Here is a 17,660-nt window from a genome sequence, read left to right as displayed (position 1 = left end):
ACATATGAGCGATCTCATATGGTATTTTTCTTTCTCTTTCTAGCTTACTTCACTTAGAATGACATTCTCCAGGAGCATCCATGTTGCTGCAAATGGCATTATGTTGTCGGTTTTTATGGCTGAGTAGTATTCCATTGTATAAATATACCACATCTTTATCCAGTCATCTGTTGATGGACATTTAGGCTGTTTCCATGTCTTGGCTATTGTAAATAATGCTGCTTTGAACATTGGGGTGCAGGTGTCATTAAATTAATTTTAAGAAGTAATATACCCTCCAGTGATATAGTGAATGTAGAAACCTGGTTCAGGGCCAAAGAGTAAACAGTTTTTAAATAGAGTATGTAGGTTGACAGTAGGAATATTAGCACAGATCTCTGATGTGTTAATTTCGTATCAGATAACGATTAGTCGGTCAAGCTTTGTCATGAATACACCTGTATATATTTATGTAAATGTGCGTATACTTTTTTATGTATAATAAATTCTCCTTCCAAGGTCAAATTGACCACCCCCACCACCACAAAAAAAGTTAGCATTGCTTTGTGTTAGACAAAGTTCTGTTGTGTTCAGTAGAGCTTATATCTACATAATGACCCTAAAAATAGGACCACGAGCCCTCTGATAATAATTAGAAAAAGGAACTTAAAAAGCCAGAGCACTGAATTTGGTCTGAGGCTGCCAGCCCCAGCACGAAGTGATTATAATGCTGTTGGAAAATCCTGTAGTTTAGATTCAAAACAATTTCTGGTAATCAGTATCTCAAAAGTAATTCACAGAGCTATCAGGTCTTTTCATTTATGAGAGAAAGGAACAATTCCTCATTTATCTTAAGTCTTTTATGTTGGCAATTCCATCCTTAATTAAAAAGGCCTTGGTAATTTTCATCATGAAAATGGTTTTCCTGGATTTATGGCTGAGTCTATTAATTTAGTGTTTCAAAACTGATTAACATTAACCTGGATAGTTACTTTTATACAAAAGCAACATAAAAATTGATTTCGGAGTATCTTGATTTTGAAGATCATATTAGACATCTGATTTTCCTGTGTTGGGCGTACTGTATTGAGGTATTACGTGCTGGAGAACTATGGAATAAATGCAGGGCACTCCACTTCCAAAACAGACAGCAGCCTGTTTAAGGGACTTGAGAGCCCACAGGGACCCTGGATCTGCACCTCACATGTGGTCTCTTGCTCATTGCCTTCTCTGTCTTTCAGTGTGGAATGGCAACTATGATAATCATAGCAATTATATTTCTTAAGTTCTTTAGGCCATGTGTTAGGTCCAGTTTAGTATTCACGCCACCCTATGAAGATGGGTTACATGATGCCCATTTTGTGGATTAGGAGGCTGAAGCCTTTTTTTTTTTTTTGGATGATGGCCATTCTGACAGGTGTGAGGTGAGATCTTACTGTAGTTCTGATTTGCATTTCTCTGATGATTAGTGATGTTGAGCATCTTTTCATGCGTCTGTTGGCCATCTGCATGTCCTTTTTGGAAAAATGTCTTCTGCCCATTTTTAATTGTTTGTTTTTTGATGTTGAGTTGTATGAGCTGTTTGTGTGTTGGATATTCATCCCTTATCGGCCATATCATTTGCAAATATTTCCTCCCATTCAGTAGGTTGTCTTTTCATTTTGGCGATGGTTCCCTTTGCTGTGCAAAAGCGTTTAAATTTAATTAGGTCCATTTATTAATTTTTGCTTTTATTTCCTTTGTTTTTAGAGACAGATCCAAAAAAATATTGCTACAATTTATGTCGAGGTGTGTTCTGCCTATGTTTTCCTCTAGGACTTTTATGGTTTCCAGTCTTACGTTTGGGTCTTTAATCCATTTTGAGTTTATTTTTGTTTACGGTGTTAGAGAATGTTCTAATTTCATTCTTTTACATGTAGCTGTCCAATGTTGCCATCACCACTCATCAAAGAGACTGTCTTTTCTCCATTGTATATTCTTGCCTCCTTTGTCACAGATTAATTCGGCCCCAACTTCTTTGGCTTTCCATCCACGGCCTCCTTACAAGAACCTGCACTACAGACCTACCCTCCAGTGAACACACCGTGTCCTTTCCCACTTGTTTCTCCCCCACCCCCCACTCGGGCACGCGCTGCTGTTTGCCAGGCACTCTGTCAGGATCTTAGGTGCACAGTTCTTGCCTTCAGACCTTTATGCTCAGTGGCAAGACAGAACTGAACAGAAGGCACTTCTCCTTAACCTTTGTGTGTCTGATCCCAGGGTGGTTTAGAGCTCTTGCCTAGGCTGAAACTTTCCCCAGCCATTGAAGGCAAAGATGACTCTGCCTTCCTCTGAGTGTAGCCTGAACTGACTGTACCCAATATGTGTCTTCAAATTTTTTTTTCCAGTCTTTGACTTTTTCCTTTTATTAATGTATTCACTCTACAAATATATGTAAATTTATAAAACAATTTGTATACAATTTGTAAAGGCTACTTTCCATTGAGCACAAAATATTGGCTATGTTCCCCGTGCTGTACAATACATCCTTGAGCCTGTCTTACACCCAGTGGCTTATGTCTCCCAGCCCGTATCTTCAAGTTTTGGTCTTTTCATGTGCCTGAATCTTCACTCACTTCTGGGTTATAGATTCTGCAGGTGAAGTCTGTGGTTTTTAGTATATCATTGATCTCTACACTCTAATTTTTAAAGGGAGGATTGATAAATTTGTAAAAACCTATAAAAGTTCATAAAGAAATTTTCACCCTGGACTACCATACTTTTAGTATATTACTCTGTGGCCTGAGACCACGTATATTAAAGTATGAAAAATGAGGTTGGTGCAAAATTATAGCATACTGTTTGTTTTTCTGGATTTAAAAAAAAAAAAACCCTTGTTCCAAATCTTTTTTTTTTAATTGAATCAATAAAATTATGGTTACACCTTCTTATTCATTAGTAATCAGCGTAGAAAGACTTTGAATGGAAGAAGCCAAGCCTTTAAAAGACACTAATAAAATATCTCGGGCTCTCACCCTTCGAGTCACAGGATTGGTTTGAAAGCCCATCAAAGATAAGTGTCATGGGCAGACTGAGTCCTGGCTGAGGGAGGTCTCCTGTTCTAGTCCTGCTTACGCCACTAAGTGGGGTCAGCCTGATTGAGTCAGAAGCACGTGAGCCCAAACATCTTCACGTGCCAGATGAGGCTGTCTGCATCACGGCAGACAGAGTGGGGTTTTGACCCGCTGAAGACGTTTTTGAGTGCCTCTCTCCACACTCCATAAGTTGAATTGCATCCATCTCCTTACTTACATACAAGCGCACCTCGGAGGTATTGCGGGTCGTGTTCCAGACCACCACAATGAAGCGGGCATCACAGTAAAGCGAGTCGCACGTTTCGGGGTTTCCCAGTGCATATAAAAGTCACATTTACACTCTACTGTGCTATAGTGTGTGTGTTAAGTGTGCAGTAGCATTATGTCTAAAAAAAAAACAATGTGCATCCCTTTATTTGAAAATACCTTATTGCTAAGCAATGCTGACCGTCATCTGAGCTTCAGCAAGTTGTTATCTTTTTGCTGGTGGAAGGTCTTGCCTTGATGTGGATGGATGTGGACTGATCAGGGTGGTGGTCCCTGAAGGCTGGTGGGTGGGGGCTGTGGCATTTTCTTAAAATAACACAACAGTGAAGTTTGCCCCAGTGATTGACTCTTCCTTTCACTTGAACGCTTAGAGGCCATCGTAAGGTTAGTCACTGGCTTAATTTCAATATCGTTGTGTCTCAGGGAGGCCCAGGGAGAGGAAGAGAGGACAGTGAATGGCCGGTCAGTGGAGCAGTCAGTGCACACAAAGTTCGCCGTCTTATATGGGTGCAATTTTTGGTGCACCAAAACAATGACTGTAGTAACATCAAAGATCACTGATCACAGGTCACCAGAACAAATATAATAATAATGGAAAAGTTCGAAATACTGTGAGGATTACCAAAATGTGACACAGAGACATGAAATGACCACGTGCTGTTAGGAGAGTGGCAGCAATAGACGTGCTTGATGCAGGGTTGCCACAAGCCTTCAATTTGTAAAAAATAAAAATGCAGTACCTGCAAAGCATAGCAAAGTGAGGCGCAACAAAACAAGGTCTGCATGTACTGTTAATTGCTAGGACTTCCCTGCAAAATGCCGGACCGAGCGGCTTAAAGAACAGAGTTTATTTTCTCATAGTTCTGGAGCCTGGAAGTCCACAGCCAGTCTCGTGTCCCCTGAGGCTTCTCTCCTTGGCTTGTGGATTCCCCCTTCTCACTGTGCCCTCCAGTGGCCTTTCCTCTGTGTGCAGACATCCCTGAGGTCTCCCCATGTGTCCATACTTCCACTTCTTACAAGGACACCAATCAGATCGGATTAGGCCACTCTGACAGCCTCATTTCAACTTCATCATCTTAAAGGCTCATCTCCAAATATAGTCACATTCTGAGGTGCTCGTAGTTAGGGCTTCTGCATATGAATTTTGAGGAGACACAGTTCAGCCCATAGCATCTATTTAAAATAATGTTCATTTGTTTCAAATTACAGAGAGAGAGACTAGTACAAAGAAGAAACCAAAAATGGCCTTCCTAGTTACTGTTAGGTAGCAGCGGTGGGGTGGCAGGTAAGGGAAAGGTACTTCAGACTGCGCCGAGGATGTCAAAGGAAGAATGATGCTGAACTCACCCCCTCCCTCTGCATAAGGCAGCTTCTTTAAATACATTTACATAAATGTTTACAGAGTCCAGGCACGGTTTTCTCTCGTGTCTTAATGTATCATACAGAGTATACAGAGTACAGATCTCTGTGTATCCGCACATGCTCTGTATTGCATGACTACGTAATACTCCATTGCGTATGTAGCAGATTTCAACGAGTCATCTATTAATGGGCATTGAGGTTGTTTCCAGCCTCCCCGCCCATTACAAACAATGGGGTTGGATCTCTTTTAAGTAGCCATTATGGAAAGAATAGTAACGGGCCACCTAATAAAAATAACTAGCCAAAAAAAATTTTTTTTAAGTAAATCAATAAACATGCCACATCCCTTCTCAAAATAAATAAATAACTGGTGTTGGGTTTTAGTGAAAGTAGCCTTTGTTTCTCGCCTTCCTGTTTGTTAGTTCCTACTGGGGTTGTTGCTGTGAGAGGTGTTTGTCTTTAACCTGCAGCCCCTGCCCCTCCACCAGGACCTGCCCTTCCTGCTTACTGGGAAAGGTAGGGCTTCCCTGGGCGGCCTGAGGTCATCTCTCTACAGCAGTCTTTCCTCTGCAGGAAGAGAGGCTCTCTGAATCAACAGGCACAGAGTATTTTTAGTTAGGTAAAGAAGTTCTGCATGTAGGAATCGCTGTTTCCGTGTCCGCAATGACACACGAGTCCTTCCTGGCTGCTTCAGCCCCTTGGAGTGGGGCCAGCTTTCTAATGGAATGTGAGCATTCTTACCGCTCATCGCGATGCACAGCTGAGACCAGGCTGCCCGGCTGCTCAGGGGATCAGCGGACCCTCCAAGCTCGCAGCAGCAGCTCCGAGATGAGGTGCAGTGCGGTGGTCCCACAGCCCTGTTCTCCAGGCCCTCCCCTCTGCCCCAGGTCAGCCGCCCAGCCACAGGTACCGACTGGCATTCCTTCATAAGCCCCGCCATGGTGCACATGTTCTTTTCTGAAGAATTGCTTTCATTTCTGACTCATTTCAGGAAATGAGGTGGCCTGTCAGAGGTACTCTTCATTTCCAGACCCCCAGAGAGTTCATTTTCTCCTGGGATTTCTAACCACCTGTGGGCAGTGCTTTATTTACCCAGATGTGAGAAATAACGGCAGTGAACAGCCCGCTTCTTAAGCAGCCCTTACTTCCCTGCAGAATCCAATGCCAGGGCCCAGAGGTAGCTTATGCCCTTATTCATGTAAATATTTCTGAGGCTTTGGTTTCATGACGCTTGTAGACATGCTGGGTGTATGAGCTCTGATGCAGGAAAAATGTAATTTAGCAGCAGATTTAAAAGGTAGTCTGGAGTGTTTGTAATTACTGTTTGTTTAGTTCGCCATTGCCTAATAAGTGGATTTAAGTAACCTTGGAGGTAGGGAAGGTAATGTTTGTATTACAGTCAGCCATGCAAATCAGATTCTAAGTATTGCCGAGAACACGCTCCAGATGGAGTCATTTTATAGATGCGGTCCATGGAGTTCTCAGTTTGGAACCGAGAGCATTTTGGAATGGATGTTTTTTTACCTGTCATGCATCAGCATGATTTAGGCGTATGTCCAAAATCAGCCCTACTGTGTGGTACAGCTCTATTTAAAAATCAAAATCGGTGGCTTTGGGATTCACTCTTTTTAATTTGACATAAGTATTCTTATCCTCATGGGAGAAACTTATGCGCTTCCCTTTCCCTCCTTTTCCCATCCTTCAACGGCCATATAGGAAACTGAAGTCGTGAGAGGGCCTCGGACAGTGGTTCTCCACCTGGGCTGCAACTGGCAGTCAGCCTGGGAACTTTCAAAAATACTGATGCCTGAGTCCCACCCCCAGAGATTCTTGCTTAATTGTCTGGAATGCAGCCTGCACTGGGAAGATGTTATTAGCCACTCAGGACTGAGGAACCACAGGCTTTTGAGAGCTCCTCTCAGCCAGGGGTTCTCAGCCCTGGCTGCGGGCTAGAATCACCTGGAAAGCTATTGCAAGAAACCCTGCTGCCCCATCCACTAAAACCACATTTCTGGGGGGGAGGTATCCAGGATTCTTAGAAAGCACCCAGATGATTCTGATGCACAGGGAGAGTTAAGGTCCACTGACGCAATCTAGCCGTACCACATCAGAGATAAGGAAAAGGAGAACTAGCAAGTTCAAGTGATTTCCTCAAAGTCAGATCCTGGCTGTTGCAGAAGCAGATCTGGGACTTCGGTCTGATGCCTCCGACTGGAATTTCCGTGGCCTAATCCATCCCCCTTATATTTGTTTGTTGTATTTATTGATGCCTCCTCATCCTTCAGGTGAAGTTCCTGTCTCCAAGAGGCCTTTAATGGCTCCTCACACGGTCCTCCCTTCCAGTCTGGGTAAGATGTCCTTCCTTGATGTTTGAACAATGTCCTTGCTTACTTTTCTCCTCGGACTGTCAGCTCTAGAAGTACAAGGCTCATGTCTTTCTTGTCCTTTTGGAAACTTGCTGGCATATAGTAGGGGCCCAGATAATATTTGTTGGATTGAAGTTCCCTAATGTTTTATTCACCAATTAGCCCACATGGATTGCTAAAAATAATCCATTTCTGTATACTAGCTTTTGAAAATAGCTTCTGAAAGCGAAGATTATTGTTACCTGTCTACCACCTACTGTGCTGCGGGTCAGGACTTATATGACTATTAGTTTAAAACCAGTAGATATGGTTATGAGTTAACATACTTGAAAACCAGGGTAACCACAAGTCAAAAATAGACAACAGATTCACAAAAACCAGAAAGAAGACAATGCAAGCAAAATACAAAAGGAAACCATCAATCCACAAATGGGAAAGCAAAAAGAAGAAGAAATGAACAAAAAACTAAAAAACCCACTGGAAAACAAGGTTTAAAATGGTGATAAGTACATATTTATCAAGAATCACTGTATTTTTAAAATTTTTTGAGTTATAGTCAGTTTACAGTGTTCTGTCAATTTCTGGTGTACAGCACAATTTTTCAGTCATGCATAAATATACATATATTCATTTTCATATTCTTTTTCACCATGAGCTACTATAAGATCTTGAATATATTTCCCTGTGCTATACAGTAGAAACTTGTTTATCTGTTTTTTATATACCAGTATCTACAGTATCTATATATATATATCAGTATCTACAAATTTTGAACTCCCAGACTATCCCTTCCCACCCCCTCCCCTGCTGGCAACCACAAGTTTGTATTCTATGTCTGTGAGTCTGTTTCTGTTTTATATTTAAGTTCATTTGTCTTTTTTTTTTTTTTTTTTTAGATTCCACATATGAGTGATAGCATATGGTATTTTTCTTTCTCTTTCTGGCTTACTTCACTTAGAATGAAATTCTCCAGGGACATCCATATTGCTGCAAATGGCATTATGTTGTCATTTTTATGGCTGAATAGTATTCCATTGTATAAATATCCCACAGCTTCTTTATCCAGTCATCTGTTGATGGACATTTAGGTTGTTTCCATGTCTTGGCTATTATAAATAGTGCTGCTGTGAACATTGGTGTTATCAATAATCACTTTAAATGTCAATGGACTAAATGCTCCCATCAAAAGTTACAGAGTAGTAGATTGAACAGAAAAAAAAAAAAAAAAAACAAGAACCTACAATATACTGCCAATAAGAGACTCACTTTGGGCTGAAAGACACACATAGACTGAAAGTGGAGGGATGGAAAAAGGTATTTCCTGCAAATGGAAATGACAAGAAAGTGGGGGTAGCAATACTCATATCAGACAAAATAGACTAAAACAAAGTTCATAAAGAAAGACAAAGAAGGATACTATATAATGATAAAGGGGTCAATACAAGAAGAGGATATTACACTTAGTAACATATATGCACCCAATACAGGAACACCTAAATATATAAAACAAATAACATTCCACTGTTGGTGGGAATGTAAATTGGTGCAGCTGTAATGGAGAACAGTATGGAGATTCCTTAAAAAAAAAAAAAAAAAGTTAGAGCTACCATATGATCCAGCAATCCCACTCCTGGGCATATATCTGAAAAGACAAGAACTCTGATTCGAAAACATACATGCACCCAGTGTTCATAGCAGCTCTATTTACAATAGCCAAGACATGGAAACAATCCAAGTGCCTATCAACAGACGATTATTTTAAGAAGAAGTGGTATTTATATATATATGTATGTATATATACACATACATACATACATACACACACACACACACACACACACACACACAATGGAATACCACTCAGCCATAAAAAAGAAAGAAATACTGCCATTTATAGCAACATGACTGGACCTAGAGATTATCGTACTAAGTGAAGTAAGTCAGACAGAGAAAGGTATTATATGATATTGCTTATATGTGGAATCTGAAAAACTTACAAATGAAGGTATTTACAAAATATAAACAGACTCACAGACATGCAAAACAAATTTATGGTTACCAAAGGGAGTAGAGATGGGGGAGAGGATAAATTAGGAGTATGAGATTATTGGATACAAACTACTATACATAAAATAGATAAGCAACAAGGATTTACTGTGTAGCACAGGGAACTACATTCAATATCTTGTAATAACCCACAATGGAAAATAATCTGAAAATACATATATGTAATATATATATAAAAAATTGAAAATAAAACAACAACAACAAAAAACTTAGCACTCTTCTGTCATCCCAGTTTACTTAAGGTCATGCTTGTAACCATGTCTTATTGTTAATTTTGTTAATTGAAAAATGTTTCCAGATTTGCAGTGTTTATGTTTACTCTAGTAGCCGTAACAGAGCTTAGTCTCAGAAAGTGGACTACAGCCAGTATCTCTATGATTTATAGGTGGCCAGGAGGCTCCTTATAGGGGCAACAGAAAGTAGGTATTTTTCTTGTTTGGAGAATTCAGAGTTCAATGTTTTTGGAGTCAGGACTGCAAACTGGGCTGTATTGTCAGGTAGATGTTGAGATGATAAAATGTTGCGGACAGTAGCCAATATTGACCTGAGTGTGTGAAATCATTTTGAAGTCTTGGTAAGACTTTGTAGGTTCATGGTTTGTAATTCGGAGTCTTCACATCGCAGGTAATTGTGAGCGAAGACACCATTTATCAGTGGAAATCTTCCTGAAATAAATATCCTTTGAAATTTCCAGAGAAAGCTAAGTCACTTAGCTGGAGGTAAATGTATACCATTGTCATATTAAAATGATTTTGAATATACTGTGGAATAAAGTGCAAAGTTTGCATAACTTTTTCTTTAAGATAAGAAATTTTAAAGAACCACCTCTTAACAGTCTCCTTTGCTGCTCTTCCAATGAAAAATTAAACCAATGAAGGTTTTTGCTAAGTAACCAACTTCTCTCTCACTAATTTCAGAGGCTCAGTGATATATTCTGGAAGAGGAAGGGAAGGAGGGAAAGGAAGTGTTTATTAAATATGTAAGATACAGTGTTCAGTATTTTTACATGACTGCCCTGTGAATTAGGACCCATCCCCACCAGGTTTTGCATGTGAGGAGGTCTGTACACACCTCTCCACCAGAGAGGAGAGCCAGAATTTGCATCCAGGTCTGTCTGATTCCAGAGTCCTTGAATTTTTCCCCCAAACATGGCCTCTTACGTCGTGCGAGTGGAGACATCTCCGGAGGAGCCTTGTCATTAACCATGAGTATCTGCCGTGTGGTGGAGGGCTGACTGTAGCTTCCCCTGGAGTTGTTTGAGTTAACATTTATAAAGTTCTGTGACACAGTTAAAAGCACTTCCTCACAATGTCCTATCAAGTTCTGACCTCAAAACGGCACGTTATTGCAGCGACCCTCCGAGAGTTCCCGTGTACTCGTCATGATTTAAAAAGGAGGAGAGGAGTGCACTCAGCAGTGGCTATTTTTGGTCAAAAGACATAGTGTCAGGTCGAATTCTGGGATACTTCTCCCAAGCATGACATGTTTGACTTGAGGGAGGCAGCAAAGCAGAAATGGTTGATGATTTGTGCTCTGCCGGGCAGTGCCTGAGTGTGAGGATCCTCGTTCCGCTACCCACTAGCGGTGAGATGGCGAGCAAGGGACCTGACCTCCTTGCACCTCAGTCCTCCTCAGTAAGACGGGACCAGTCATCACTTGATTGCCGTTTTAAGAGCTACATATTGTAAGGCCTGTAAAGAGCTTAGAACGTTGCGTGATGCAAAGTTAGTGCTCAGGACGTGTTAGCTCTTCTTAGTGGACGAAAGCTAGATGCTACCTGGTCCAGCCATCCCTCTTCTAGGTACTGACCCAAGAGAAATGAAAACCTGTGTCCACATAAGATATTTTAGCAAACGTTCATAAAAGTTTTACTCATAATAGCTGACCATCTCGGAAGATTCTGCTCAGCCATGAAAGTTTTTAAAGGGAAATAAGGAAAGTAATCTCAGCTAATCATTGAGATGAGGGGTCAGAGGTGAGGCCATCCCCACCGTGTGTGGGCTTCTCAACTTCTCGTGATCTTTTCTTTAGATGCTGTCTTGTTCACACAGATTGTTTGCCGGGTTACTGAGGGGGAAGCCAGGGAAGAGATCTGGTCATCTGTTAATTATTCTCCATTTATACTTGTTTGATTTATGGAGAAAACCAGAAAACCAACAGGTTCGGCAAGGTATCGTGTGATCAAAAGATTTAAAAGGTGCGCTAAGGCTGCGGCTGAGTAGAGCGTGGGCGTGCCTGGTTTAAGGTTAGTGACAAGACCAAAGGGGTCTCCTGCAGAGAGCTCTTTCCTGCCAAAAAATTACTGTTGCTTAACAGTAATAGCTAAAACCTGGAAACAACTCAAATGTCCATCAGCTGGTGAACGGAAAAACCCTGGTACATCTATACTGTGGAACACTATTTAGCAGCAAAAAGGAACAAATTACTGATGGGAGTAACAACATGAACACGTCTCAAAGGCATATTGCTAAGTGAAAAAGCCAGACACAAAAGCCTGCATATGTTTTGTTCCATTTCTACGGTGTTCTGTAAAGGCAAAACTCTAGAGACAGAAATCAGATCATTGCTTGCCAAGGACTAGAAGAGCAGAGGAGATTGACTGCAGAGGGATGAGAGGAAACTTTTTGGGGTGATGGAAATACTCTGTATCTTTACTGTGGTGGAGGCTCTATAACAGTATATTGTCAAAAGGCATCCAACTTAGAAAGGGTCCATTTTTGCTGTAAGGAAGTTAAACCTCATTAAACACGATTTAAAAAGTCAGGAGCTGCAACATGAATAAAGAATCATGTGCGAGGGGGAGGCAAGGCTCAGGAACAATAATTCAGTTGTTCTGCAGAGTCTGTGGGTATGTGAGATGGGAGGGCTGATTTCATTCATTTTCCTCTTCTAGGCTGTGAGTTAGAAAAATGGAGAAATCTGTCGAAGAGTCCCAGCCTTCCCTGTCACATCGGATTCTCTTTGCTTTGGACGCTGGTCTGCTTCTCCACTTTTCAGGCTCACGCATCAGAGCTGTTTCCATTTCACAGGCGCAGGGGTCTCCTGGGTTGCTTGCTGGGAGGATCCATGATGAAGCATTCATTAGAACAGAGCCTTGGTGTTCCAGAGAAGCGGAGGCTTCCTGTTCCAGATAACTACGTTGTCTGAATACACTTCTAGGGAAGGAATGTTATCTCAGAGCGTTGCTCATTCATCATGAGTCACAGAGGCCTCTGGCACTTTATCCCGGAGCTCAGGCGCGTCCCAGCAGCCCTGGGCGCAGTCCGCCACTCCCTCCTTCCTGAAATTCTTTACTTGCCTTCCGTGATGCTTCTCCATCTTGCTTCTGCTCACAACTCCCTGGTTTTTTCCGTCTCCTCTGCTGGACCCACTCTACCCATCTCTGGCCTCTAGACTTTAGAGTGCTGAGGGCTTTTTTCTCTGACCTCTTCCCCATCTTAACTCACTCCTGAGGAGATCGCCTTCATTTCCGGGGCCTTGCATACCTGAAGTCTGTGTGCTGGTGCCGTCACATACTTGTCTCCAGTCCCGGTCTCTCCCTTGCTTTTCAGCTGCCTGTTTTACTGCTCCACTTGGTTGTCTAATAGACATGTCAAATTTAGGTCCAAAATTCTTTTTTGATTGAAATATAAATTTACAATATTGTGTTAGTTTCAGGTGTACAGCAGAGTGATTCAGATATATATATATATGATAGGTAAATATGATATATATGTTATATATATTATTTTTCAGATTCTTTTCCATTATAGATTTACCAGATATTGAATATAGTTCCCTGTGCTATACAGTAGGACCTTGTTTATCTGTTTTGTATATAGTAGTGTGTATGTGTTAATCCCAAACTTTTAATTTATCTCTCCTTACCCCCTGCCCTTTCCCCTTTGGGAACCATAGTTTGTTTTCTATGTCTGTGAGTCTCTTTCTGTCCAAAATCAGATTCTTGATTGGTTTTCCAATCCTGCACATCTTCCAGCGTTCCTCATCTCAGCAGCAAATCTACTCAGTTGCTCAGCCAAAAGCCTGAAGTCATCCTGGATCCCTGCCTTTCTCTCCCACCTCCTGTTAGAGCCATTAGCATCCATCCCAAATCTATGTGCTCCTAACCTCCCACCCCTTCTCCTAAATTGGATCCCAGGCCACCACCACGTCTTGCCGGGCCTTCTGCAGCTGCTTCCTAAGTGAGCCCCCACTTGCGCATCTCCTGGTCTGAGTTCACACAGCAGCGCAGTGATTCTTCTGGGTTATGATTCTGTGCTACCCGCAGTGGCTTCCCTGCAGGCTGTGCACAGCTCAAACTCTCAACCCTGTTGCACTTAAGGCCCCTGCTACACGTCTGTCCCCATCCCTTCCCACCCTGCCTGTCTCTCAAGGTGCCCCAGCCACATCGGCCTCTCTGCCCCTTGCCATGCACCCCTCCTCCCCCACCCGCCCCGTCCCCCTTTCCACCTGCAGCACTGTCCACCTCCTCTCACCTCCCACCCGCTTCCTGTCCAAGATTCCCGCTCCTACACTTTATTCATTTCTCCCTCAAATGCCACCCGCTCCGAGCTGGCAGCCCTGACTCACCCTTCTATGATATCACTCTTACTCTCTCTCCCCTTGACCTGCTTTATCTGTTTTTAATGCGTTTCTCTCCACCAGAAATTCCTATATGTGTATTTGTTTATTGCCTCTGTCTCCTGGTAGATCATAAACTCCCTAAGGATGTTGTTCTGGTGTTCAGTAAGTATTTTCCTGAATGACTGAAAGGGTAAGAGAATTAAAAATTAGAGAGCTAAGCACCTTCCTAGACCCTGAGATTCCTCTCCATCTCTCACTTCATTTCTCTGTTCCGTTTAAAGGCAGAATTTCTAAGATGTTATCTAGACGGACTGTAGCTCGTCATTACTCATTTTCTCTTCACTCTGACAGCCTGGTATCTTTCCCCATCACTCTTGTGAAATTTCTCATTCAAGATCTCTGTGTTACTGCTTGCAGTAGATACATTCCTATCCTGTCTTACCAGATCTGTGAGTAGCTTCAAGCACAGTTTTTCATTCTGTGCTTGAAATTTCTTCCTAACTTGGTTTCTATTTTCCCTACTAGCCATTCCTTGATCCTTCGCTGGCATCTCTTTTTGGGGACCTCTGACTATTGAGATTTCTTCCAGGTGCAGCTTAGACCCACATCTCACTCTACACACTCATCTATTTCCAGGGCTTTATATGCCATTAATGAGCTGATGACTCCTCAGTGTATGTAAATTTCCAACACAGACCGCTTCTGAGCTCCAGACCCCACCTGCCACTGCCTCCTCGATGTCTCATGCCCAAGGAGGGACTCTTGATTCCCATCCATATCCCATCACGCTGAACCTGCCTCTCCACATCCCGTCTTTGCTGTCTCAGTAAATGGCACCACCATCTTCCCAATTTCCAGAGTCAGAAACCTGGGGGTCATCCTGGGTTTCTCCTTCATTGACCTCCCTTCCCCCAGGACTTTTAGTTCTGCCTGCAGAATGTGTTTTGAATGTGTCTTCTCTGTCTCCACGACCACTGTCTTAGGCCGGCTCTGTCACCTGGAGCTCAGCAGTGTCTAATAACCGGTCTGTAGTTCCTGCTCATTTCACAGCAGAGTGCGCTCCAATGCTGGGATGCCCCGCACTGCTCACCTGTCAGTGCGTGTGTCATGTCCCCCGCCTCCTCTTCAACCTCGCTGTGTTCCCCAGCCTCCCACCTCTTCACTCTGCAGTCACACCGACCACTTTCTTCATCCTTCAGGGATATCATCATATCCTTCAACACACCAAGATATTTTCTGCTTCAGAATCATTGGCTTACTCCCCCCCCCCCCCCCCGCCCCCGCCCCCTTGAGTTCTTTTTTCAGTCCTTTGGGGTCAACTCCATCTCACCCTTCCGGTCTCAATCTAAATATCGTCTCCCAGGGAACCTCTTTTGACCCACTGCCGAAAATACTGCCCTCTCTTATTTTCCATCCTAATGTTATTTCCTTGTCACTGAGCAGAGTCAATTATTTTGAAATTATCTGTTAATTGTTATTCTAGAATGTAAATTCCCTGAAAAGAGACATTTTCTGTCTTGTTAACGTTTTCTGCTGTATTTTCTGCATCTAGTCCAGTGTCTGACACGTGATAGACTCCTGAACAGGGATTCTGATGTTGGTACGTGTCATCTCATGAGATGTTTGACATGACTCTCCGCCTTAAAACAAAAAGTTTTAATTTTTGTCCAAGTTTTGTATAGTTACTAAAGTTCATATAATTAGAAAATTAATACTTCAAGATCTGTTATGAAATCCAGCAACCTCTCCCCTTTCATTGTCTGTTCCCCAGAGGCACGTGATTTCAACTTCAGCTGATTATTTTAGTAATCACTTCTGTATCTTTCATTAAGGTACTTGTGTTGTTACTTACTGATTTTTTTTTTCAGTTTGAGGACTTACCTATCGATGAAAAAGAGAGTATTTAGCTCCCTTTCACTTACCCCTGAGCCTTTCCCCTTCTCACACAAACCTTTCCAGCCCCCATCATCCCAGTCATAATCGTGTTGAGTAATTTGGGGTGAGATCAATATGCAGTGTTTATTATAACTGTGTCATACTTTCTACAGCGGAGCCCTGTAATATCATCTGATTACTTTTCCTTTCAAGACTACACAAGCGGATACTGATTTTTAAAAATCTCTTCATTTTTGATGTACTTAGGAATATTCAACCCCAGGCCCTACCCCAGTGGTAAACTCTCCAAATTACTCAACCACATAGAGAATCTACCGAATTCATCTTTGGGGGCACCTCCTCCCAGAGCCTCCTGACCTCTCTGTCCAGGTTACGATCTCGGCCACAGAACAGCTCGGACTCCCCCTTCACTGCCCTCTTGAGGACTCCCTTCTGCCTGTCTTGCAGTGGAGCCGTCAGTCTCTGGAACTTACAACTGAACTCTTTGTTGGTTTATGGCTTCATTTTGGTGGAGCACATTCTCCAGTTTCTTACAGAAAATGGGTGTTAAGAGGTAATTTTCTGAGACTTGCAGGTCTGCCGATAACTTTGTTCTCCCTGACCTTTGATGGATGGCTTGACTGAGTTTATAATTCTAAGGTAGAAATCATGTGGTCTCAGAGTTTTGAAACCTCTGCCATCCAGAGTTGCTTTTGAGAATTTCCTACCATTCTGGCTTAAACTCCTTTGTATGAGGACTCCTTCTCTGGAAATTCCATATTGGTGTGTGTTGGTGTAGGTCTGTCTGCATTTTTATACACTGGAAACTGGCCTTTTCACTGTGGAAACCCCGTTCTCCCACATCCCCACTCCTGTCCTTTCTTTAAACAGAAAATAGTGTCGTTTAGTTCTGGGGGAAAGAAGTCCTTCAATTCTGGAGATTACAGTGACTTCCCTTCCAATTTCTTTGACCTTGAACACTCTGTTAACTCGGATGTTAGTGGTCCTGTGTTGGCCCCCAAGTCTCCATCATTGCTGGTTTCCATCTCCGTAATCCTGTTCAGGTTTCTTGGATATTCCTGAATTGTATCTGTCAAGCCACCACCTGTTGAATTTGTAATTTGCCATCATTTTAATTTCTATGAGCTGTTTTTTGTTCTCTTAATATTTCTGTCTTTAATAACATCTTGTCTTTATTTCATGGATCTCTGAAGATGCTAGAGTATCTTATTTTATTTATATTTTATTTTATTTTTAGTTTCTTCTTCCTGTGATTTTTCTCTCTCCTCTAAGTTGCTTTGCTGTTTCTCTGTTAGGTGCTTACCTTAGACTCTGGGAAGTCGTGCTGTTCCCTCCTTGTTTAGATTAGTGGCTGGGGTTTGGCAGTTTGCGGCATCATTCTAGGGAAACCTGGCTGGGCTGTTTGTTTTTGTTTTGCTTGGGAAATCCCGATGGTAGTACCTTTAGGTTTAGTTTTTGTTTGTTTTCTGATTGGACTCCCCAGAGAAAATATGAGTGGTCAGAAAGCTAAGTAGAAGACTGGGGGCCTCACCATTCAGCAGTAGTTTTTGTGTAATCTCTCAGCATGGAGTCCCCATCCCCAGCTATGCCTAGAATCCTCCAGTCCGAAGATCCTGTATTGACTGTTCCCAAAGAATCTACTTCCTGTCTTCTCCCAGATGGGCCCTGGGGGTTTAGAGGCAATCACTTGTCTTCAAGGAGTAAGGGAGAGAATTAGGTGTCTTTAACTTCTTAAACCAACTTTTAGCCATTTCTCTGCCCCACACTCACCCCTGCTTCCAGAGGAACCTGGTGCCTCCAGTCCCTCAGCCTCTGGGGGGTTTGTCACTGCCATGGAATTGCTTCTCGGTGGTCCCAGTTTGGGACTGAGCTTTCTCCAGTCTGTTCAGCCAGGTGCCACTTGTCTCTCTGTTCTCATTCTTCCAGATTTGTATTACTCTAATTCTGTGGTCTTTGTCTTTTTCTCTTTATGTTCTTGGATTTGAGGAGGGAGCAGGACTAAGTGTGTGCGTTCGGTACTCCATCTTCAAATGATTGTTAATGATCGCACTTCTGAAACAGATTTCCACGTAAGCTGGAAATCTCC

General features: G+C 42.4%; 1 protein-coding gene across 3 annotated transcripts in view; it reads left to right on the top strand.

Annotated features, from left to right (window-relative positions):
• Positions 1 to 17,660, top strand: part of ANO6 (anoctamin 6) — a 187,059-nt gene that overhangs the window by 38,170 nt on the left and 131,229 nt on the right. The window contains exons 1-2 of one of the 3 annotated variants that reach the window (XM_032493264.1): positions 5,447 to 5,588; positions 6,968 to 7,030. The exons of 1 other annotated variant lie outside the window; for it this stretch is intronic. In XM_032493264.1, coding sequence (XP_032349155.1) covers positions 6,997 to 7,030 — 34 coding nt within the window. In that variant the 5' untranslated portion in view covers positions 5,447 to 5,588; positions 6,968 to 6,996. Of the gene's footprint in view, positions 1 to 5,446; positions 5,589 to 6,967; positions 7,031 to 17,660 lie in introns of those variants that run through there. One more of the 3 variants, XM_032493262.1, reaches the window with a different exon arrangement.

The sequence above is a fragment of the Camelus ferus genome, chromosome 12, assembly GCF_009834535.1.
Source record: "Camelus ferus isolate YT-003-E chromosome 12, BCGSAC_Cfer_1.0, whole genome shotgun sequence".
Taxonomy (NCBI): domain Eukaryota; kingdom Metazoa; phylum Chordata; class Mammalia; order Artiodactyla; family Camelidae; genus Camelus; species Camelus ferus.
This window is presented reverse-complemented; position numbering and strand designations above follow the sequence as displayed.